Genomic DNA, 25,835 nt, shown 5'->3' with positions numbered 1-25,835 from the left:
CTCTTTCTTTACCCTTAAACAGATTGCTTTTTAAATTGTCATATTAAAGAAACGTCATATGGTAATTGCATGGATCAATGCCATTTGCTTGTTTTAGTCCAAAATTAGAAGGAGTCTGGTAGTCCCTTTCAAAACTAACACATTTTATTAAAAGTCACAAGCAATTTATCAGATTAAATTGCTCGTAATATCTATGCCTTTTAAAACAAATTTGTTACAGTACTATGAAAAAATTCTATCAGACTCCTCTTGATATTTACCAGGTAGATTACGCTGTCGTTGTTAACTACACTTCATCGCCATGTTTTTTTTAAAAAAACTGCTGTCATAAAACAAAAATAAAGACTATTTTGTTGAACAAATTTCCTATAGCTTTTTAAATGTCCTAAATTTTCTTCCCCTCCCCCATGAATTTTTTCCCCCTATCAATAGAATCCAATAGAGATTAGTAAGAAAGATACATTAATTTGCACATTATTTTACACAATACTGCTTCCATTGTTTACTCTGCAATATTTTATGTCTATCTGCAGTTTCTCAAAGTCGTTATTTTGGATTGATTCACTATGATTTATGTTTCAAGCACACAGCCACCAACCCCACAACATACAGGTAATGCTACAAATTCCACAAAAGTTCAGAACAAAATTACACTTATAATATTTTAATCACAGTTAAGACATTTGGATGTCTTCTTTTCGCTCTGTGCAATATGAATTCCCTTTTGCTTGGATTTTGAGTAAGAAATTTGGTTACTATCTTATTTCTGAACATTCCACAGAAACTGAATATGCACGTTAATTGCTTAGCTTCTCCAATAACCTAAATCATAGCCAAGATATTCGATAAACTTAATGGTTTTCGTTCTGCTTCCGCCTTTTAGCATATTTAGCTGAGGAAATTTGATCATTATTGTTCATAGTAAGCAGTTTTAATTGTAGAAGTAACTATAATGAAATGTAACAACTGTAACTATAACTAATCTAGTTGAAAATGTACCATATTTTCTCTCAAGGAAAAAGTGAATAGCTATGAATAGAGTATTTTATTTCATACTATTACCCAAAAATTTCTTAACTGAATTTGTAAACGTATTTTTTTACATCCTACCAATAAAAATAAAGTCTGCTATACTATTTGTGGAGGATGGGAACTGAAGCTGAAAAATTAATCAAACAATTAATCAATTATGCAAAATTTGACCAGTGTTGCTGGTCAAGAGGAATAGCAAAAATAGTGAACTGTATGGTCTCCCTGTGATGTAGATTCCAGTATTGATATATTGGCAGTAAATATATTGAATTATTATTGTTTTCTAATGCTTTTAGGTAAATACATTTGGAGTGTGCAGAATTATGGATACTTTAGTAATAAGGAGGGCAGTAGAAAGGGGAGATGAGTGGGTACAAGAGAGGAGACAAATTTAAGCTGTAAGTGCATTCAGTGATCTGAGATGACATCTTATTTAACAAAAATTGAGCTGTCTCTTCTACAGATACCTACCTAATATTGTAATCCTGCAAACCTTTCCTTTATGTAAATTCTTTAGAACTTATTCTGAGTAGATAGCTATTATTTCTTGCATAATGTTTTGACATTAATGAAGATGGGAGCAGGTAGATGAAGATTTATAATCAAGCAGGGGTGATCTGCGATGATTGGAACCTGTGCACATTAACAGATTAAAAATTTAGGCTTTTATATAAACTACACTTTACAGTGCTGTACGTCGCATAATGTACATGATCATCCAAGTGTTATTATAAAGTGACTGGACATTGGGCAGTAGGCTTTGTCATGTCTTTTGGCAACAGCTGCATTTTGGAAAACTGTCATCTTACTAATAGAAAAATATCCAATGGAGATCCTATCTTGTCCATATTAATATCAAGGTTTACTCAACCACCATACAATTTAAGATAATTACGTTTTTCTGGGCATATCATTTTTTACTTAATTTCATTATATCTAAATTGTGCTTCCTCTCAGACTTTGAAGGACTTATTTTTATCCTTGAATCAATGCAATGAAAGAGATTATGCTGAAAGACAATAACTGATTCAATGTCATCAAGGAATAGGAAAGGTCATTGGTTAATCCAGCTCTCCAACAAAATGTCAAGGGCAAATCCTTTATATCTTTGGGGGCATCTCTCTTCTTTCCTGTTTGATTTATATCATTTACGCAATGACTTAAACGGTGATTCTTTTTCATTAGTGTCTGTGGGCATGTGTGTTTCCTGTGCCACTGTATTTAAAATTTTCATTATTCATTGTTTTATCATAAAAAGTAAAATACAAAACAGAAAAACAAAGATGAAACAAAAGCATACATCCAACAACAAAGAAAAAAATGGTGTACGAAAAAATTAGGACAAAGTAATCAAATAAATTCAGCATTTCAGGTGTATTAAAATAATATTTGGGCATACCAGGGGTTGTGACTTTAAATATATACCTTTCTCCCTGGCTCAGCTGATAACAGAGGACAGCCTGTGGCTTAGTGGTTAATACATCTGCCTAATATGTAATACAGCCCAGGTTCGAATCCAAGTAAGGGTATGGCTAGCTGATGAGAGCTAAATAGCTTGAAATAGATCTATACTAGTCTCGCTTTATTTATTTATCAGCACAAATATTACACAAATTGTAACAAAAGCAACAGTAAAAATATTGGGTTTCTGTCTGGATGGTCTCTTATGACGAGCCGATGGACAGAGAATGGAAGCAGTTAGCTTCCATAATTGGGGCATACCAGGGGTTGTGACTTTAAATATATACCTTTCTCCCTGGCTCAGCTGATAATGGATCAGAGCCTGTGGCTTAGTGGTTAAAACATCTGCCTAATATGCAATACAGCCCAGGTTCGAATCCCAGTAAGGGTATGGCTAGCTGATGAGAGCTAAATAGCTTGAAATAGATCTATACTAGTCTCCCTTTATTTATTTATCAGCACAAATACTACACACACACACAGATCGTGTAAGATTTATCTATATTTATATATATAAAATTTACACACATACACACACACACACACATATGCCAGGGGTGGGTTCCTGCCAGTTCTAACCTCTTCTATAGAGGTTCCACAAATGAACCCTGCCATTTAGAACCAGTTCCAGCTCCTTCCCCCCACCTGTCCGCACCACACTTGCCCCACCCACCGCTCACTGATTGGCTGGCTCATCAATCACCCCACCTGCCTCCAAGAGTCCTATCTAAACCTTAAAGTCTTAAGCTGTCAAGTTTGAACACCCCTAGGGTTTTTTTTTCCTAAAGGGTTTGGGGTGCAAGGGTCTTGTAACTTGACAGCTTTAAGATTTGCATGCTTCAAATGCCAGAGTTTCTGAGCCAACATTTTGGTTGCTAAGCAAGAGTGTTGTTAAGTGAGTTTCACCACATTGGCCACACCCACCGTCACATGGCTGCCAGGCCACTCCCACTCAGTCACATGGCCGGTAAGCCACTCCCACAAAGCAGGCCACACCTATAGAAGAGGTTCTAAAAAAATTTGAAACCCACCACTGACACTTTTCTGTAAGCTGCCCGGAGTCCTCCGGGATTGGGCGGCCTATAAATTCATTAAATACAAATACAAATACACGCATATACATATACATACATACACACAAACACACACACACACGCATATGGAAGAAGGGAGAAAGAAGAAAAAGAAGAAAAATCAGTCAAAGTTTACACTAATCTTCAAATTTGTGTTAATCATCTGTTATTATATTTAGCATGTAGAAAGTCCACATATGGTTTTCAGTCTCTTATAAAGCTGTCTAGTCCATTATCTCTAATAATAACCAGTTAACATCGCCATCTCTGTTAATTCAGTCAGTTTCAAAATCCATTCTTCAAAGTGTGACATTGTATTGTTGATTTAAGTATTAAATTTATGCTTCTGCTTTGTACCACTAACAAACTACTAGTCTTTTGCTTCCAGGATAGCAGATTCATGTCAGTTTCCCCTGACTGTTGTAAATCTCCAAGTTTTTAATTTTACATTATTTAACTAATATGCTAAACTTTCATTTAGCAGAAGTCTCTCAGAACTTCAACATACCATAGCTAGAGAAGAATCTGCAAAGTGGGCTATAACCATGTTAAAAAATTATTGTCCTTTGTTAGCATGACAATGTAGTTGCCTCAAGAAAGTATTTTGCATTTACAAAATCCTCTTTGGTGCTTTATTGCCCTAAAGTTAAGCAGTTTTGGTTTTGGACATAAGCAGCAGTTCTGCCGGGACAATCTCTGCTTTAACACTCACAATTTCCTTTAAATTACTACTATTAATTGTTCTTGATAATTGCTGCATGAATAGAGCTTTAATTAATATATTTGTGTAAGTAAATGTATGTGTTATATTAGGTGTAGAACAGAGGGTCTGCTAAAGCCTGTTTGGCCTTGAGCCCATCTTGGTCTGGATCTAGTCTAGTTATAAGCATGGATACACTCTATTTTTCACAAGGTAATTAAATATTTATCAATTCAGTACAATTAAATCTTGACTGCTGCATGTAATTGGTTGGGTTTTCCTTCTTATCTTTTTGAAATGATAAAATGGACCACATTTGAGTAGTCTATACATATAATTGATGCCCTGGGAAATAGCAATCCTTTACATGTAGGTTTACATGTGTCTCTGTGTGTCTGTGTGTGTGTACACACACATACACACATACAGACATATATACATATACATATATATATGACCCAATTACAGTGGTCTTTGATAGCAAGTTTGAAAAAAGAACATCTTTCCTAATATATTTGCTCTCTTTCCTTCTATTTATTTATGTAGTATGACTTTGACATTGCTCCATCCAGAATGACTTTGGACACTTACAACATAAAAAAAACTATGAAAAAAATGGCAATTCAGGAGACAGACTTAACAGTTTTGAGAAAATGGGGCGATGCAAGTAAGTAGGGCTTGCAAACATTGACGGGGTCAGGCTTTTCCTTTTTTGAGAGGAATTTTGGAATGTTTCTGAGTTTTAAAAAAATAAAGCTTAGTTTAGGATCCATACAACCATGTTTTTTACCTCAAAATGGTGAGTTTTAGTGGGAAAAGGATAGAACACATATTCTTCTGGCTTGGAAATAAGCAGTACATAAATTTAGAATGAAGAACATATAGTGATTACAGTCAATGTTTTGTCACTCATTTCCTTAGCTAAAAGAACTTAAGAATTAAACGCATTATTTTTAAAAATCATTTTTTTACAAAAGCCATCACTTAATCCACAATGTTATTACATATCTAGCTTTTCATTTGCACTCCTAGTAATTTTTCCTCTGTTCCACTCAATTCAATATCCTTGTAACTGGCAATATAGCGGTAGTTTGCAATCAATGAAAGAACAGCAGGGATCCTCTGACATCTTCGAGCTTGTAATATTAATTAGATAGAAAATAAAAGGGAAATTTCTGTGAACAATAATGCGGCAGTAAAAATGTCATAGCAGCAGCCATTTTTATCTTCCGTGTGCATTTTTATTATGCATTTACTGTGAATTGGGAAAAACAATTTTTAAAAATCTGGAACATAAGGTCAAGTTCTATTCACTCAGACCATAAATGCATTTGTAGTCATTTAAAAATGCCATAGAAAACTAAGGCCCTAGAAATAATACTCTAGAATTTCAGCTCTTTTAACTCTTTTCCATTTTTATTTATTTTCTCATAGTACCTCAGACTATATGCTGTGACTAGATAACATTCATAGTTATAAATCGTTCAGCTGTTTTGCATATGCTAATTTAATTTATTATTAAAAATAGTGTTTAATAATGCACTATGTAATTCTATCTAGTATCAATCATGAAACCCACAATTCATCCCTTCTACTGTTTAATTGGGAGTCACTTTATCATGGTGTGAAATGATATTAGGAAAGTGAGAAAAATTGCATTCTGTGAAAAGATGCAGCAATGTGCATTTTTTCAACCCCACACATCACAATGTAGGGGCAAAACTATTCCCTTACCCCAAACTCCCCTTGTTGAACCATATGAGCAAAATTCAGTCTTGATTTGGAAGAGTTGTGCTTCCTCTAGAGAGTTCAGATTTATGCCTCGGAAATATTTGAAGGGTCAATTGGCCTCTAAGGCTCCTGGCACTTTATCAATTCCTTTGGGCTGCATCCCTACTTGCACAAGTAGGGATGGAAATTTGATAAGGTGCAGTTTGACATATGTGGAATTCATTAAAATTGACAAATTTGGGGTCAATGAACACATTATATTTTCAGACATCCTGTTTCAGGTAATCCTCCCAAACAAAATGTGGACAATGGGTCTTCTAATTCACATTCAGTCCAGTCCAGAATTCCAGCTGTATAAAGAATGGATTTGCTCAGGTGTTGATCAATCTGATAGTAGTTCCTCCACTAAATTTGGACTTTAAGATCTTCTTCACTTTTATGATGTAGTCACTTTTAACCTTTCTCTTCTCTTACACTGGCATGTTTTCTGTTGCCAGCCTGAAGAATACTTAAGTATTAATAGTGATCTTCTTCACCTGAACTCTTGATGTTCTTTCAATAGGGCATCTTGAGTCCTTCAGTTTTCACTATTTTTCTCCTGTGAGAGTAAGTGCGGCACATTTATTCAGTCATGTCCCATTGCAAAATCTTGCATTATATACAGTGTTCAGCAGTGATTTATTTCAGATGTTTTTCCTTGCAGCTTCAGCTCCCCTCATGTAAAGGAGGCGGGGTAGCCTGACTTGTTCATTATTCTTGACAGAACTCAATGCAACGGCAAAGATTCCTTTCTTGATGTTAAGCCCTCCCAGTCTATTACCATTGACCAGCAAAGGAGTCTTCCATCGTGCCACAGAACTTTGCATCAGCTGTTTCTTCTGAGTTCCGTTATTTCTAGGCACTTCATGTGGCAAATCAAATGTCTTTGTGAGAAATGACATTTGTTTACAAAATGATGACAGATAAATTTAGCTCTTTTCCAAGCGTTTATATCTGTCCCGTGGAAATGGGAGTATTTTGCAAATATTGTGGAAGGATAATCAATATAGGGGTGGTCTCCCCCACAGGAAATCTCAAGCGTACAATCCACGTTAAAATAAACGTTTTCGTTCACAATACTTCCCACTTCTTTTTGATTGCAAGAGCGCCAGAAGTTTTTTCCCCTCTCACAAATATAAAAGGAGCTCTCGCTACCGAAAGGAAACCAAGAAGCGCCCAAATAACGTTTGTTTTCCTGCCGCCAAAAGTCCTCGAGAGACGTCACGAGGCGGCGAGTGCCATTCGGCACGCGCCAACCCCGCACGTGACAGCGCCGGGGACGTGTGACCCCGCCCCTCTGCGAAAAGGGAGCGCCTGGTAAGGAGGGGGGACGAGGGGGTGGGGTGGGGGTGGATCAGGAAAAAAAAAACAAGCCAGCGAACGGTCTCCCTCTCTCCGATCTCTCCTCCCTCATCCCTCACGTGACCGCCTCCCCCGGAACGTGGCATTGTGTAATCACGTGACCCCGTGCGAGGGGAGGGGGGGTTGCGGGAGGGGGAGGTAGGCCGTTCTGGAGGAATTAGAGGTGGGGGGAGGGGGGCTGCGTACGCGACGGAGCTGGGTGCGAAGATGGCGGACGAGGAGGCCGAGCAGGACAGCGGTAGCGTCGGCGGCGAGAGCGGCCTCCTGGATATGCCGAGCCTGAAGAAGAGGCTGCTGGAGCTGGAGACGGAGCTGAGGGAAAGACGGAACCAGCCAGCCGTGGAAGCGGCCACCGAATACTGCCAGCAGCTGTGCCAGGTCAGAATGGGGCCTGGCCGCTTTGGAGGGGGGAGGGGGGAGAGAGAGAGGAGGGAGCCCCTTTGGAAGGGGGGAGCGGTGGAAGAGGCTGGGCGATGTTAATGGCTGGGCCGCGCTTTGCCCCTCTGAGGAAATGCCGCCAGCACCCATTGAACCTCTTGACTCCAGGCGGGTGTCCCGCCCCCCTGCGCCGGACTGGAGCTTCTGGCGGCCCGGAACAGCTCTCGCTCCCCCACCCCGCCGCCTTGGGTGCTCGCGCTCAGCTCCAAACTCGGCCCCTTTGTTGTCCTGGTGCCGCCTCGGCTCTGGAGGGGCCTTTGTCTGCCGACGGCGGAGAGCGCGGTGGCCCCCCTTTGCCGAGAGCGACGGCAAAGGAGCGGGTGGCTGGTTCCTGGGGAGGAGGGCTAGGGGAGAAGACCGGCGGGGGGCTTTCTTTGCCCTATTCGTTTACCCTCGGGTTGGTAGCGCTGAAAACGAAAAAGCAAGAGCTGGGTCGGTCGCCTTCCTTTCATGCCGTTGTCATCGGCTCCCCAAGCATGCATCCATCTATATCCCATAGTTGAGGAGGGGGGGGGGGTTCTTAATGGCATTCCCTTCGTATAGAGAGTCCTATTCTCCTTTTGTATAGGGAGTCGTATTCATATAGCAGGCTGGCTATATAATATATCTAATAAATATTATATGTATGTATGTATATATTGTATGTATGTATATATTGTATGTATGTATGTATGTGTATGTATAATGCATACATACATACATACAATATATAAAACAAAAACAATAACCGGTACAGTCCTAGAGCGGAAATCTGCTATGTTAGAGGCTTGCCTCAAACTGTCCTTGGTTCTTCCAAATTAAGTGACCTTACTTCCTTTTTGAATTGTGGCCTGAATGTGCCTCACTTTCACTTCATGTTGCCTTAAAGGTACACCGACATTTGTGTTTTATTAGTTGCTTATTGTGTTCTGTCCCACGGTAAATATTTATGGGATATGGATGGTTTATCCTGTAATCGAGACACTGGTTCACAGAGGGTCTCCAAGAGGCAAAATATGAAAATAATGTTAAAGAGTACTTAAATTCTAACATGTTGTTACATAAACACAGATGTTTAGAGACACATATTTAATCTTATTTCTGTACTACCTTCAGGAACAATATTTTCATTTAAAATCAATAAATTGTTCAGGTGGACACTGTTTCCAAATCTGTATTGAAGTTGGCCTGAATCTATCATCTGAAATTATGAAATACCATATCATAAAATATTGTAAGAAATAAAAAATAGGTTTTTGCATGGTTAAATTGGCAAAGTAGGAGTTAAATCCTTTTAATTACAGCTCTCATCTTTAGAATTGAGGACCTATCAAAAGGAAAGAGCTTAGTAAAAGTATATGATGCCTTAAAGTGGGAAAAACTCATTGCCTTTTTGAAGCAATGATTTTTATATTGATAAGTTTATAGCACTATTTCTTTAATCTGGAAAACAAAATTCTGGATTTCAACACAAGCAGTATGTATCTTTATTTGAATTGATAATTGAAATATGTTATATATTTTGTAATTCAGATACTACATAAGTGGGTTTTCCACAGGGCAGGGGTTATGAAAACAGATTGTGTTGCATAAACTTGTATATTTGTGTTGACAATATTATTGGGTTAAAGCAAGAATAGAAAATCAAACCGGATTTCTGTTTCTATCAGATATAGTAATATGGGAACACTTTACATGTCAAATGTACCATATTTCCTTCTCCAATGGGAGTTTACTTGCTCACTTCCACTTCTAATACCTTGGTATTTCCCAACCTTTCTTGGAACAATTGAAAAGATGAGAGAAAAACTTTAGTTCTTTAGTAGCTTATTTGATGTAACTAAATCAGAAGTTTTTGATTATAAAACTTTGTTCTAGCGGAGTCATTGAATCAAATTCAATTTCACAAAAATGCAGTATTAAGCAGATTATAATAATCAACCTCTACCATATCAGTTGGTTCCTGGAGTGTGAGAAGATGTCAGTGGTATGTTACATTAAGCATTTCAGGGTGTGTTCACTAAAATAAGGGAATTTCTTCAACCTCTATATAAGTGCTAGTCTTAATACCCGATGTTGTTTGAGATTTAGAATCATTCAATCACTCGGTTCAGTTTAATAGTCCAGATTATGAAGGAGTCATGAATGCAATGTGTACTTCACCTAATTTAAATATTGACATTTGTATGCTACAGTGCATATATCTTAATGTTTCTACTTTTATTATATTTTGTAAGCTTCTTGAAGAACTTCTTTACATAGTATCAATTTATATACCATTTCCTATCATCATTAATGCAAGCATCATTAGAAAATGACTTTTATATATATAAATGCCATTTATGTATAAAATTGAATAGTATTTTAAACCTCAAGTCTCTTTGCCTAACCTACAGTTCCTTTCCGCTGGGGAATTCATATTAAAAGCAATGTTTTCAATTTCACGTGGATGTTAGTCAAAATATCATCACTTAGTCTCCTGTCATTTGACCATGGTTAGATATTGCTAAATACACCAGTAAAAGGTATCCTTATATGAAGTAACCATAAAATAGCAGATGCATAGATACAGAGTTCTTGTTTGAAGCCATGTAACAATTTTCATTTTATACATTTATTTCCAGGTGATCATTTTTTGTCACATCATATTTCTGTATTGTCATTCTACAATAAGGCCTATCAATAGTTGCGCATAGCAGTTCCAAGTGGGATATAGTAATAAAAATGCAGTCAAAAGCTTTAAAACAAATATAAGTACCCTCAACTTGTGATCTCAATTGAGCCCAAAATTTATGTTGTTAAGTAAGACATTTGTTAAGTGACTTTTGCCCCAGTTTATGACCTTTCTTGCCACAGTTGTAAAATGAGTATCTGCAGTTGATTGGTTAATAATCCAGTTGTACTTTTGCTCTAATTTTGTACACTTCTTATGGCATCGCTTTTAAAAGAATCAGTGTGAGTAAACACAGATCAAATGTGTTTTCTTGTTTTTATTTTCTTTAATTAAACTTGGGATGTAAGATAGGGTTAATGATAGGTTGAGCCAGGGGTATCCTAACATGCAACCAGTTATTTCATTTCATAGGTTTTGGTCCACAAAGACAAATTAAGACAAATAACAAATAAATTACTTATTCAACCAGGGGGAGGGTTCAGCAGCAAAGAGAACTATTCCCTTGATCCTATATTTTTCTTTCTGTTCCAGCAGAAGTCCATTTTGCGCAAAGGAAAACTGCTGGAAACAGGCAAGTTACTTAAATAGAGCTTAATTACAAGGGAGTGAGGTGTCTGATTCCCATAATAACCCATCATTTTTAAGTGCAACATTTTCTTTCTGCTATATAGCAAAAATCAATTTTGTATAAAACCAAACTAAGGCTAGATTAAGGCAACTTAAAAACAAATTGGTGAGAGAAAGAAGCCAATAAGTTACATAACAAGCTTTTCTTCAAATTATTACAATCACTCTCTCACTATGTAACAATAACAACAATAGTGGGGAATTGGCAGGGTATAGGAAAATCCGCTTCTTCCAATATAACCGGTGACTGCACTTTTAGACAACAAAGAAGCAATTGAAACAAAAGAACATTGTTCATATTTTTTCCTCTGTTGTATAAAGAAGAATCAAGGACTCCTACTCAAAAATTTCTCAGTCTTGTTCTGGCCTTGAGGACACATTTATTAGACAGTAATAAATTTTAAAAGAAAAGGCATTGAACCATCTTTCTAGTCAATTTTTGATTAGCATTCACATACAAATTCCTTTGATCAAGTTGACTTAATTGCAGTAAGGGCAAAAATGGAGGTTGTAGACGATGGGTGGGATGCTGTCAGTTTTATTACCGGTTCGCAATCCGCATGCGTGTGTGTCAGACATATGCTGCACGTGCACTGTTCACTGTAAATGGTTCTGCATGCATGCGCAGAACAATTTACAGTGAACTGTGCACACACAGTCGCTGAAATCCACAATAGTAGTGGCCCAGTGGTGGCGAGGGAACCAGTTGGGGTGCGTGGCAGGCCTGGGTCGCTGCCAGTTCTGCGACCCAGGCCTGACTTCCACTACTGGTTCGGCCAAACCAGCAGCAACCCACCTCTGTTTTAGACAGAGCTGAAGATACTCTGTCCAGTTGACTAACTAGCTTAAGTGTATAATAGGGGGATCCTGATCTTGTGCAGTGAAGAGAGCTGAGGGTATCGTAATTCCACCCCCAGCAAGTGTAGAAAATAACTTCATCTAGATAGTAGCCATCTAAAATATAGTGCTGAATTGCTTGACCCAATGTATGTTTTGTGGTAAGAATTGATAGTAATTCATTTATAGATTGCTTGAATAGACTTTGTTCATAATGAAATAGCTCTACAAGTGAGATGTTTTATATGGAAGTTTAATATCCATAATAAACTATTGATTCAGTTTTTCTTCTATTCTTTAAGATTGTCAAATAAAATTCCATAGTGTGCTTATATTATAAAGGGGTCAGAAAACGGTACTGATCCTGATAAGTTTTATTTATAGGATCAAAATAAAAAAAAGAATAAAAGCTCTAAGACAGGGGTGTGAAACTTGTGTCCTCATGGCAGCGTTACATGATGTATCTGGACTTCCCCCCCCCCTTTGCTAAACCAGGTGGGGACGGGGCTAGCACATGACTCATCCGGCCTGCGGACCACGAATTTGACACCCCCTGCTCTAAGATGTCAATACCTTGAATTCTTATCAATTTTATGTGAATAGAAGATTTTATCCAATTTTTAAAATGTAAGAGGATGCTAAAAGAGCAGCAATTGTAAATCATGTTTTAGATTGATTACTAGATTTCCAAACTTGAGTCACACCTCAGATACAGAGATAGGAATCATATTGGGGATGCATTCAGTTTGAAATATGGTTTAAAGTTTCAAGGCCTCATAGTTGTGCTATCTTTTCTCTCTCCCCATCCCAGCACTTTTAAATTGAGACAATGCTATATATGACACCTTTATTCTGCCCTTTTTCCAAGGAGCTTAGGGAACTACATGTTAGTCTCTCTTTATCATTTTTTAATCCTGGAAACAATCATATGAGATACATTATTTAGAAGAGAGAGACGCTCAAAGGAAACTAGTGAGGTTTGTGACAAGGCAAATGGCCCTAGATTTTGGTAGGCTTAGTCTGACGTTCTAGCTAGTTTTTGGAAGTGTGTACTATTATATGTACCAATTATCTATTTAGTGTTATTATTTCCAAATAGACTGTGTGCACAATTAGTAGGCAAGTGAGTTTTTTGACCATATCATTTTTATGCATATTTCTAACTCCAAACTGTATATACCTGAATGCTTAGTGGATATAAGCACTATATCCACTATCAGCATATATTGATGTTTATTTGTGTAATGAGGGAGGGTGTCACCCAAGGAGATTAACAATCTATATCAAGGTGTGCATAATTATTAGGCAGCTTCTTTTCCTCAGGCAAAATGGGCAAAAAAAAAAAGATTTAACTGACTCTGAAAAGTCAACAATTGTAAAAAGTCTTTCAGAGGGATGCAGCACTCTTCAAATTGCTAAGATATTGGGACGTGATCGCAGAACCATCAAAATTTTGTTACAAATAATCAACAGAGCTGCAAGAAGCGTGTTGAGAAAAAAGATGCACATTAACTGCTAAAGATTTGAGAAGAATCAAACATGAAGCTACCAGGAACCCATTATCCTCCAGTGCTATCATATTCCAGAACTGCAACCTACCTGAAGTGCCCAGAGGTACAAGGTGTTCAATGTTCAGAGACATGACCAAAGCAAGGAAGGCTGAAACCCGACCACCACTGAACAAAACACATGTTGAAATGGGAAGACTGGGTCAAGAAATATCTGAAGACATATTTTTCAAAAGCTTTATGGACAGATGAGATGAGAGTGACTCTTGATGGATTAGATAGATGGGCCCATGGCTGGATCAGTAATGGGCACAGAATTCCACTTCAACTTAGACACCAGCAAGATGGCAGTGGGGTACTTGTATGGGCTGTTATTATTTTTTTAAAAAAATAGCTAATTGTACCTTTTCAGGTTGAAGATGGACTCAAAATCAACTCCCAAACCTACTCCCAGTTTTTAGAAGACACTTTCTTCAAGCAGTGCTACAAGAAAAAGTCTGTATCTTTCAAGAAGACCATGATTTTTATGCAGGACAATGCTCTATCGCATGCCCCGAAGTGTTCCACTGGGTGGCTAGCCAGTAAAAGGCTTAAAGATGACAGAATAATGGCATGGCCCCCTTCCTCACCTGACCTAAACTCTATTGAGAATTTGTGGGCCCTTCTTAAACGGGAGATTTAAGGTGAAGGAAAACAATACACCTCTTTGAACAGTGTTTGGGAAGCTGCCGTTGTTGCTGCACAAAAAGTTGATCATTAACAATCAAGAAACTGACAGACTCCATGAATGGAAGACTTATGACTGTTATTGAAAAGAAGGGTGGTTATATTGATCACTGATTTTGAAATGTCAGAAATGTTGATTTGTACATTTTGAGTTGTGTTTCTTTATTATTTTAACATTCACAGATGCAAATAAATGAGTGAGATGGACAAATGTCATTTTTCATTTAGTTGCATTATAGTTCTGCACACTAATAGTTGCCCAATAATTGTGCACACATAGATGTTCTCCTAAGAAAGTTAAAACCTCACTTTTACTTTCTTAAATATTCAGGTTTGAGGTTTATTAACATTTAGAATTGATCAAGAGCACTGTAATTGTTCATTAATAAAATTAATCCTCCAAAATAAAGCTTGCCTAATAATTATGCACACATGGTATGGTCTGATGAGATCTCAGTCAGTGTGAAGCTTTGTGTTCTGACTGACACTTTTTAATTAGTCACAGCATTCTGGGATTGGAATAGAAATGAAAACACAAGAATGAATCCTATTTTAGCTTTCTTTCCTTTACTGTTTATCTTTTCTCATACATGGGGAAAAAGTTTTGTGGTTGTTTTACCTACCTGCTTATTGTAAAGATTATATTTTTAAGGAAAAGATAATTAGTGGATTTTATTACAGTTTTCCCTTCCTCAACTCTCAAGAGTTGGGTCAGTTACAGTCAGCATCTTCCTTTTCAACAGAAATTTATCAGTGTGCCTGAAATTTGTTGCAGATACCCTTTATGATAGGATCCATTTTGCCTCAACTTTCACTACATTATGTTTTGTAATATCATAATTCAAAGTTAGCAGAGGGATAGCAAGTGGCAATAGTTTGAAATGTGATAGTCATTACCTCTTAAAAGCAATCCATCTGCCTTATTTTGATGAAAAGGAAAAGAGGAGCAGGCTTCAAGAGTCAGATGGTGAAGATGTGTTATGGAGAAACCTTTTATAAAATAAAAGAACTTGCAATACTCTAATTTTAAAGCTAATTTCATCCTGTTCCGATTTTTTTTAAAGTGCAACCTTTTTCATGATAGATAACAGGAGGCAGGGTTTCTGGGTTTTTTCACATTCGTGCCCCAGAATTTGAATAGAACAGTTTGAGTTCTCTCCACATTAATAAATTTGTCTCATTTCAAACTTAAGAATTCAATCTTGAAGCAGATTGGATTGTCCTTGCGTTGCTGTAATGCACATCTTATTCAACTGCAGCTGCTAACCCTTAAAGAAAGTGTAATAAATGTAATTGAATACATTGTCAAAGTAGATTGTTTCTTTAAAAAAATCATCATTTTGTCCTCTTGTCATATCTTGAAAAGATCTTCCTTATTACATTAGTATATAATATAATCTGCACTATATTGCATATTTCAATCAAGTGCCACTATATTGTCATTTTAAAATAATTTTAATCATCATTACTGTTAAAACAGGACTCTTTATAGAACTTAAAATTCCCTATGTGTTTTGAAATTATTTCGTACATCCACTCCTTCAGTATCTGAATATTGAGCATAACTAGAAATCAAGATATCATATACAGCCTAATCAATGCCCAAAAACATGATTATTGTCTGATTGGGGCTATTACAATAGCTAACCATTGAGGGAGTGGTGAAATTCCATTTTTTTAGTACCGATTCTGTGGGCGTGGCTTGGTGGGCATGACAGGGGAAGGATACTACAAAATCCCCATTCCCTCCCCACTCTCCGGCCAGCCAGAGGTGGTATTTGCCGGTTCTCCGAACTACTCAAAATTTACACTACCAGTTCTCCAGAACCTGCTGAATTACACCCCTGCTATATGGTACTGCAATATTTGATTCTATGGGTCACGTTCTAAATGTTCTGTTTCCACATATCTGGAAATCGATTATTTCAAGCAATAAAATCTTGTCTATTGGTGCATTAGTTGTAAGAATGTAGATAATATGCTCAGAAAACAATAGTCGATATGCTAAATCCCATTTCTCCAAATTATAACCTATACTTTTATGGTGACTCAAATTTCTATTTTATAAATAGACCCTTCTTGAATATGCAGAAAAGTGGAAGACATCTGAAGATCCCTTGCCTTTGTTGGAAGTATACACACAGGCAATCCATGGATATATAAAAGCAAGACCTTACCTTACCTCTGAGTGTGAAAATGTAGCCTTTGTGCTTGAACGCTTAGCTCTGTAAGTAAATTATATATAATTTTGTTTTCTAATTTGTTTTAAAGCTAACATTTGTTAAGTTTAAAAAGTAGTAGAACTCTTTTCTGGGCACTTAATGTTGACCTTTACATTGTTCCATTTGTTTTTGCAGAAGCTATGCTGAACTTTTGCTATGCTTGCCTCTTGAACTGCCTGAAAATCGATGGAAAGAGTTTCAGTCATTTATTCAAGTAGGTATCTTATTTCATAGCTAGTGTATACATTAGTTCCATAAAATAAAATTCAAGTGTGCTATTGCAATAGTACTAATAACCTGTAAGATTATTGGTTTTCATAGTTAAAAATCATTATGATTATCATTGTTTACTTAAAATTATTTAAATGTAAAATAAGGAAGCTGTGGCTTGGTTTAATAACCTGTCATTATTTGTAGTTTAGCACTTTGCTTAACATTTTAGAATTCCATACCGCTCTTACTTGTAATTCTAATTGGAATCTTCTATATTCAAGATAAGATGAGAATAGAATGTTAGACAAGGACAATATTTATATTGTATAATTATAATAAAGGCAGCAAATTAAATAAACAAATGTTGCAATGTTCTTATATCAGGATCACTAGATAATTCCATAATTTTACTTACAAGTTTTCATTGGGTTTAAGTCAACATGCAAAAAATTGTAGGTTTGCATTATGTTTTTAAGCATGGCAATTAGTGAAAGTGTTGGGATTTTGAGGATAAAATGCTGGAGCAATTATAATTTTCTGTCACTTGTTATAACAAATTCTCTTCTTTTTCCAGATGGCACATACAAAATTAATGGAAAATGGCAACCATCAATTACATATTTTATCTGTTCTTGCTCAAGAGGATGGAACATGGAAGAATCCAGTTCTTCGCAACATTCTTTCCCAAGACCTGCTTGATTGGGATATGGGTAAGATGATAATTTGTGAGGAAAAATTAATTACTGCTCTCTCGGCAAAAAAATATTTTAAGGATACCGCTCTTAATATTTTTATAGCACAAATATTTTGAAAATACTGTATCTAACTTTTTCATTCATCAATTCAAACTAGTTATTTTTCTTTTGTTAGCTTGCAGATATCTTCATATATGATGATAGGCTGCAATTGTATATAAAAACTCGTATATAGTATAATAAAAAAAAAACATGAAAGGATTTTTAAAAGTTTTTTCCTAAAATCACACTGAGGAATATTTATAAGAAAAAGTATCTATCCAGAACTACTCTTATAATGAATTATTTTGGAATTATAATGTAAACGGAGCCAGGACCTCCATTATTATTACTGTACTATAAGTCCAATATATCTAACCTGCATAGTTGTTCACATATGAAGGTTGAGTGTTCATATAATTAGAAATTCCTCCCCTTCCCCTAGAATTCCTAATCTGTCCATAAATGCCTTCATGCCCCACAGATTGGTCGGATGAAACTTCTGTAATAATTTTTATGAAGTTGCTTTTAATATTCATGATGTGAAATTTATAACATTTGTTATTAAACCAAGCACTTAGGTATTACACATATTTCAGTTATTCCTGAAATATGAGAAACATTCTTTGTTATTATTATTTTATAAATACCTTACCAATTAAACAGAGAGAGGTTACAGATAGTCCACATTTAACAGTCTTGCTCCTTTCAGCTCCATTTTTATCAATTTTAACCAAATTAATTTCACTGTTGTTTTAATGATTGCACCCCTTAAAGTCACCTCCAGGTGAGATGGGTAACATATAAATCAATAAACAATAAAATAACAAGCCCAATTGGGTCTAAATTGCCTAGCAGTCATTAGGAAAAATATATGACTACCTGGCTTAGTGAAAGCAGTTCTGGTAGTCCTAGTTCTGTATGTTAAGTCAGGACTGCATTATTGTTAGACCAGGACCTCACATTGCTCTTGCCCTGCTGTACTGACCTCCACTTCAAGTTTCTCTCAGGCTGCAGAGAGCAGGGTACCAAAACTCACCTCGTGGTGAGATAGGCGGGAAACAGTTTTAATAAATAAAATAAATACAAATAAAAGGAACATAGATGGGAGAAGATAGGTGGGTGGGTCAAATTGAAGAGCATGTAAAAATCATAAGTGTATGCAGGCTTCCAAGCATCCAAAATTTGATAATAGGGCCCCAGGGTGCTGCATTGCTATAACGTTAGAGACCAGTCATAAGTCCCTTTGTTATTTTATTTTATCTTATTAAAGCTAAAACAGTATGGTTGGAAGTTCTTAGATTTATTGAGTTGATTCACTGATGGAATGGCATCAATGGGTAATCACCCCACCCCATTTATTCCTTGATAATTCTAAAGTTCTGGAGAGTTTACGGAGACAACAAAAATAAAATAGAGGTTCCATTATATGAAGAGAAACCATTTTGGAACCTTATTGATTGAAGGTAGAAGATACCATTATTGGTTAATTTGGAACTTGTTGCCTGATTGTACTCTCTTTTTCTTTTTGTATTTTATTATTTCTTATTTCTGCTTTTATGAAAAAAACATACTATACAGTGTGTAGGAGAAGACAAAAATACTAATGCATGGAAGTAGAAATTACTCCTCAATTCAGATGGTAAATGCAGTACTTTATGGCATGTCTGGGGTTCTTAGCCAAATACTAATTTCTGCAAATTAGGTAGCAAATTCAGTCATATCATGTTTGTACCTTTCCTTGTGTAACTTTATTTATGATCATGTCCTTGTGAAAACTGAAATTTGATGGACTTGATCATAAGCTCTCCTGCATTTAATGATTTCCAATGATTACTGTACACAGGCAGAGATTTAACTTGTAAAATACATTAAGTACAAAAGGCTTTTCTTTAGCCAGCTGACAAGCACCTTTTCACTTTCAGTTAAAAATGGGAACTCTTCCTGAATTCAATCCAGGGGAACTGTCCAGCATTTATATAATGTTCTTTTTTGTTATTTAGGTTTTTTTTAGTTCAGGTCAATAACTTTTAATGTTAAAACAGATTTTAAAAAGTTGCAAAGTCAAAAAAATAGAATAAGAATAAGATAGCTAAACAAGCTATGCTTTTAAAAACATTCCTCTCTTAAAATTGCAGCTAATCCTTCTGAATAGTAGCAGGACTTAAAAAATTAAACAGGCACTGTAGGAACTTGAAGACAGCTATGGCTCCTACCCTTGTGTTATAGGTAGTCCTTGACTTAAGATGGCAGCTAAGGCTAGGATTTCTGTCAATAAGTGATGCAGTCAAAAATTAAATCCCTGCAATTCCAGTTGCCATTGAATCCCATGGTTGTTAGGTGAGACAGCATCCCCTTAAATCCTTTGCACAGTTCTAATGCCTTTAATTATGCTTGTCCATAGCACTGTTCAAGAGCTATATAACAAACTATTATGGTTTGTCTAAATATTGTTGTATTTTAAGGGAATTTCTTTTGTAATACAATTGTAATAAAAATTACATCCGTTTAAGGATGCCTAGTGGTTTAAAGCATCAGGCTATAAAGTGGGTGACAGTGAGGTCTTGTCCTGCGTTAGCCATGAATGCCAGCTTAAAGATCTTGGGCCAGTCAGTCACTCACACTCTCATTCCAACTCACCTTACAGGGTTGTTGTACGGAAAATAGGAAGAAAGTGTGTTGGATATGTTCATCACATTACTTATTTGTAAAAATAAAGGCGAGATAGAAATAAATAAATAAATAAATAAATAAATAAATAAATAAAGATGTAGGTATGCCTTGGTTACAAGTTAAAGTTCCATGAGATTAAATATTGTCACACATTTGGGAAATGAAAAATAAATTAAACCTTGACATTAAAACGTCTATATATTTCTTAGCATTGACGTGACTTACAGTCAGGAGTTTATGAGTTAGAAATAATACATTTTAAAACCCTCAAGGTCATTTTGTATCTTATTTCAATTATAACAGAGTGTTAACACAAGAGAAACAACCTGAAATGATAAACATTGTGGTTTAAAGGATTATTAGTTACTGTGGGTGGAAGAACAAAGCTAAAAAATAGCAAATTTAATATATTACTAGATCATATAAGATAGAAAGTCTATGAATGTTAAACAATGAATGTTAAGCAAATTTAGCATTTTTTAAAACTAAAAATATATATAGACATCAAACTTTTATACTTTTCTTAGCACTTCTTCCCACTTTTAAAATTTATAGAAAACCCCAAAGGAGATTTTGCTTGCGAATAGGCGGAGCCTCCTGCTACCGCTACTACCGGTTCGCCCGATCCGCCCGATAATGGATTATGTTCCATCTGTAATATCAAGTTGGATAAGAACTAAATCTAGAGTTTGTTAACACTCTCTATCAGCAACCCTTTTCTTCATCTTTTGGAACATATTTGGGTTCAGGGTAAGAGTTCATTACAGAAGAGAAAGTTCAGTATCCATTTAACTGAATGACACTGTTATCTATCCCATTTATCTAATTTCATCACCTTGCTAAAGTAATTAAAGCAGTGGGTTTACCTGTATCAGTTTTCATATTATAAGACATCTTAATCCAGCCAGACTGGGGAAAGTCTTTGGTGCAATTGAGTTTATTATTAATTAAAATTACTCTTGGCGGTATAGTTTTGTTCCTGCATTGTGTACAGTAGTTTTATATTTATAGATGACTCATAACTATGAATAAGCCATCTGGTTTCTTCAGTTTCTCATTTATTCTTCCCTGGAAGACCCAGTTTCTACCATTTTTTATAAATAAATTAGTGATTTATGATATCAATAGCTTAAAGAAAAATTCTTAAACTGACCCATTTATTCGCTAATTTCTGCACAAAGTCATGGTAGCTCAGGTTTTCCTAAACTACAGTGATTATAGTGTCTCCTCAGCAAGGGTTGATTGAATACATGATAGCAGTGTTCCAATATCTCACAAAGAAGAGAGAGTCAAACTATTCTCCAGAGCACCTGAGGGCAGAACAAGAAGCAATGGGTGTAAACTAATCAAGGAGAAAAGCAACTTAGAACTAAGGAGAAATTTCCAGACAGTTAGAACAATTAATCAGTGGAACAGCTTGCCTCCAGAAGTTGTGAATGCCCCAACACTGGAAGTCTTTAAGAAGATATTGGATAGCCATTTGTCTGAAATGGCATAGGGTTTCCTGACTAAGCAGGGGGTAGGACTAGAAGACCTCCACGGTCCCTTCCAACTCTGCTACTATATATTGTATATACTGAAAACAATTTAAAAGTAATTTTTTGCAGTTGGTTAGTGTACAAAGCCTGTGTGTTTGGATATGTTTTGAAATGTGGTTGGCTCATGGTGAGAGGATGTGGATTCAGGATTGAATATTGGTGGCAATGACAGCTATGGAGAGGGAAAGTAAATTGATGTCTTGGGTAAATTAAAGTATTTGATAAGATATGCTACACCGGGATGCTGGCAGTCATCCAATGCAGATGAATACCAGCAAAGAAGGGAGGGAAAGAAAAGAACCAGAAAGATTGGGGGTCTACTTGGTCTATGAAATCATTTCTGCATCCTTGCAACAAAAAAAAAAATCGATCAAACCTCAGAACAACAAAATGTCCCAGGTTTTGTTTCTGCCAAGTGATGATAAATTTAGAGTTCAGTGAACTTATAGAACACATTGTATTTGTTTAAATATTGAAGCCAAACTCCTTTTCTGTTTGTGTACACCTGCTTTGCATGGGAAGAACAGAACCAACCAATTGACTATGTCAATGCTGAGACATAGGAATCATTCATGGGAATTGAATACTGGCCTGAGTCTGCTTTCAATTTATAATTTTATATAACTGTAGAAATTTATCATGACATTGAAGAACTGAGATTCTTGTCCTTTATTGTTAGAACTCAATTGACTGTTTCTTGTCCAGGCATTTGGTTTATTGGTCTTTCTATAATTACAGATTTTTCTAATAATATTTATATTTGTCTTGCATATTAACAAGGTTATGCAGATTTGATATACTAATTAAATGGGGAAATAATATTGCCTGCAATGGTCTGTCTTTCAGTGAATACATTTTTAGCCTTCGAAGGCCCTGTGCTGCTGGATATGCGTATTAAGCACTTGGTGAAAACAAAGCAATTATCTCAAGCAACTGCCTTAGCAAAACTATGCTCAGACCATCCAGAAATCAGCAACAAAGGCAATTTTAAGCAAACCTATCTAGTCTGTCTTTGTTCTGGATCACCCAATGAAAAACTAATGCAAGAGGTGAGTACATTTTATTTCTGTTTCTCAAAACAAAATTTCTTTCTCTAGTGGGGAAAGTATTGGAAACCATAATCTGAAAATTATGAAATAAGCTGAAGTCAGGTCATAAGTCTAGTCACAACAGTTTCACTTAGGGATCATTTCTTCTTAATGATCAACTTCCCTGCCCCAATTGTGGTTGCTAAACAAGGGATACCTATATAAGACAAAATTGTGATTTGCAGGAATTAGTCTTCCAATTTCTTGCAATTTTTTTGCAATTGATTAGCAACAGTGTTTCATTACTGTTAGTCCTCAACTTGTTACCACAGTTGGAATCATAATGTCTGTCATAAATAATTGCAGTTGTACCCAGTTGTGCAACAATAGATATGGTGGTCGTTAATGGAACCACTGAAACAAATCAGTTAAGTGTATCCAGGTTTTCCAAATGGGCTTTTACTACAGTCATTACCGGAATTTCTGTCATAAATCATTGGATTTACAAATTGAGTTGGACCCTGTTTTACAACAATTTTTACTGCAGTCATTAAGCAAATCATGTGATTATTAAATCCAGTTTTTTCAGTGGGCAGGTTTTTTTGTGGGTTTTTTTTTTTTTTTTTTTTGTGGAAATTGGCAAAGTAGATTGCAAATTGTGGTCATTTAACCACACGATACTGTAACCAGCCTTAAATGTGAGCCAAATGCCTAGAGGCCAAATTGCAAATGACTATCAGGATATGCCATAGTTGTAAGTGTGAGTACAAGTCATAAGTCACTTAGCCAAGGCTGTCATAATTTTGAATTGTTGTTAAGCAAACAGTTGTAAGTCAAAGACTATTTCTACTGATTTTTTTTAAAGTATTGAAATAATAAATGATAATTCTGGGTATGGTTTTCTGCAGCAGTACTTGAGATATGAAGTAATTGAGGTAGCTATTGCTCTAGATGGGAAATCTGTAAAGTGGGAGACTGTGAGTTATAGTGCCTTAAATGCAAAGCCAGCTGGGTGACCTAGTCACCCTTTCTCAACCCTAGGAAGTTGTACTGTACTTGTACAATAGGAGTTTTTTTCTTTCTTTCTTTCACAATATGCATAGAATCACAGTTTGAGTAATAGATTTAATATATAAGGATTTGTTTTATTTTTGAAAAAATAACTCTGGTTTTACTTCAAATATAGACACATGATCTGAAATACCAAAGTTTCATGTGCACCTTGAAAGGCTTGACATTTGCCTCAAAACATTCTAAGGTTATTAGAAATAAACAATATTAATGTGGAAGAAAAGTAGAATTAATAAATGTGTAATAGGAAGATAATTCAATTAGCATTTAATTTTAGTTGTTAATATCCAACCCATTTATTTTTGAAAGTTTCCAGCATTTTGAAAAAGTTTTATCAAACATTAGTCCATTTGAAAATAAAGGTTTTATTGACCATGATTTGTCTTGTCGTACAGATTACAGATATAGACTGTAAAGATGCTTTAGAAATGATCTGTAACTTAGAATCAGAAGGAGATGAAAAGAGTGCTCTGATTCTGTGTGCAGCATTCTTATCTCGGCAGCTACAGCAAGGAGAGATGTATTGTGCATGGTAGGTTTGAGTCTGTTTGAACTCTGTTGTGGTCAGCATGTGTCACATTTAGCAGTAAAATTTTATCACCAGATAATTAATGCATTTGATGTTATTTTTTAAAAAAATTAAAGGTTATGTAGCATATTATTACATAGCAACATTAGTTTTAAAGTCTTCAAAACATCCGTTTCTGGGTGCCTTTTTTCATTAAAAATTTAATGTGTTATAAATGTTGCAGACAAGATTTTTATAATCCTTTCTGCATTTCATGGCATTTTATTGTGTGGTTATGAAATCTTGTTCCAATATATTTTTATTACCATTTGTTGGTAATAACCAGATTTTTAAAATAAACATAAAATTATATATTAGAATACAGTTAACATTGAAATTTTCCATTTTTCTAGGATAACATTTGAAATTTTACTTTTAGTATTTAGAAATGTTAGGTTTGAAAATGTTGACATTTAACATTTCAGGATGTTTTATGCATTGAAAAGTATAAATAATGCTTGGACAGTAGTAGTGAAGTATGATTTGTAGCTTTATTTTTTAACTGAACTCCAGCCTCAGGAAGAATTTAGATGAACAATATTTCATCCCCTTAACAAACACAAAAATTACATTTTTTTCCGCATGGTCATCTTTAATAATTTAGAACAAAGAGCACCATAATTTCACAAAGAGTATTCTCCATTTTAAAGGATTGTTTTTTTCTGCCAAAATGCATAAGGTGTTTCATCTATTAATTTTATTTATTTATTAAATGTATATTTCATAAGGTGACCCTGGAATTCAGTCTTCTGTTAATGAGTAGTAGAATGCCCTCAGAAAAATTATTTCAAATTTCTATCCTACTGCAATCGGAGCAGACACCTATAGTGAGAATAAAACACACAATACGTAGCAGTACAAAAATATATCTAAACCCACTAGAAGTCATTAAGTGGCATCCTACCCCAAGTCGCCTTCAATAGAGTTTGATCTTCTGCTTCTTTTTCATGCCTGAACTAAATTAACCTGTAATGAGATATCATTCCAGAGTGCTAGGCCTAATACAGAAAAAAAAAATAGTTTTTAACCCTAAAGTGGAGAACACTTTGTGCTTCTCCTGGCACAGTAACATTGACTAGGGTAATTCCAGTGGAGAGATATTATCCTACAGGTAACTTGAGGCCAAGTCCTAAAAGCTGTATAAATTAATGCCATTGATTTAAATTGTACTGAGAAGTTAACAGGGAGCCAGTGTGGGGCCTGCAAGAGATAATGTTATCCTACCAAATATTGCCAGTGAGCAACCAGGCCATTGCATTTTCTGCCAATTAAAACTTCCCACAAGTCTTTAAAGGCATGCCATGTAGAATGCATTGCAGCAGTCTCAGTTTGTGGTGAAGAGAACATGAGCCATAATAACGAAGTTTTCATGTCCTAGATAAGGCTGCAACCTGCTCATCTGAAGTATCTATTACTTCTTTAGAGTAATGTAAGTTATGCAGCCCCATCCAGAATGACCATACACTAGGAGAGCCCTAGTATACAAACAATAACTTTATCTGGAGTTGAATTTTAATCTATTCTATCCCATTCAGACTATCACAATCTTCAGGAGAGATTTAAACTGCAACTGTAGTGGTGCTAGGGATCCTCGGGGAAAA

General features: G+C 35.8%; 1 protein-coding gene across 2 annotated transcripts in view; it reads left to right on the top strand.

Annotated features, from left to right (window-relative positions):
* The first annotated feature begins 7,566 nt into the window (after positions 1–7,566).
* Positions 7,567–25,835, top strand: part of ZNF292 (zinc finger protein 292) — a 30,113-nt gene continuing 11,844 nt past the window's right edge. Inside the window, exons 1-7 of one of the 2 annotated variants that reach the window (XM_014068412.2) lie at positions 7,651–7,776; positions 11,024–11,060; positions 16,260–16,414; positions 16,545–16,623; positions 17,197–17,332; positions 22,414–22,616; positions 24,062–24,198. In XM_014068412.2, coding sequence (XP_013923887.2) covers positions 17,197–17,332; positions 22,414–22,616; positions 24,062–24,198 — 476 coding nt within the window. In that variant the 5' untranslated portion in view covers positions 7,651–7,776; positions 11,024–11,060; positions 16,260–16,414; positions 16,545–16,623. Of the gene's footprint in view, positions 7,777–11,023; positions 11,061–16,259; positions 16,415–16,544; positions 16,624–17,196; positions 17,333–22,413; positions 22,617–24,061; positions 24,199–25,835 lie in introns of both variants that reach the window. The other variant, XM_014068411.2, reaches the window with a different exon arrangement.

Source organism: Thamnophis sirtalis, unplaced genomic scaffold, assembly GCF_051295495.1.
Source record: "Thamnophis sirtalis isolate CommonGarterSnake01/CBP01778 unplaced genomic scaffold, rThaSir2_p1.2 scaffold_6, whole genome shotgun sequence".
In the NCBI taxonomy this organism is placed as follows: Eukaryota; Metazoa; Chordata; class Lepidosauria; order Squamata; family Natricidae; genus Thamnophis; species Thamnophis sirtalis.
Note: the sequence above shows the minus strand (reverse complement) of the source record. Positions and strands in the feature narration are given on the sequence as shown.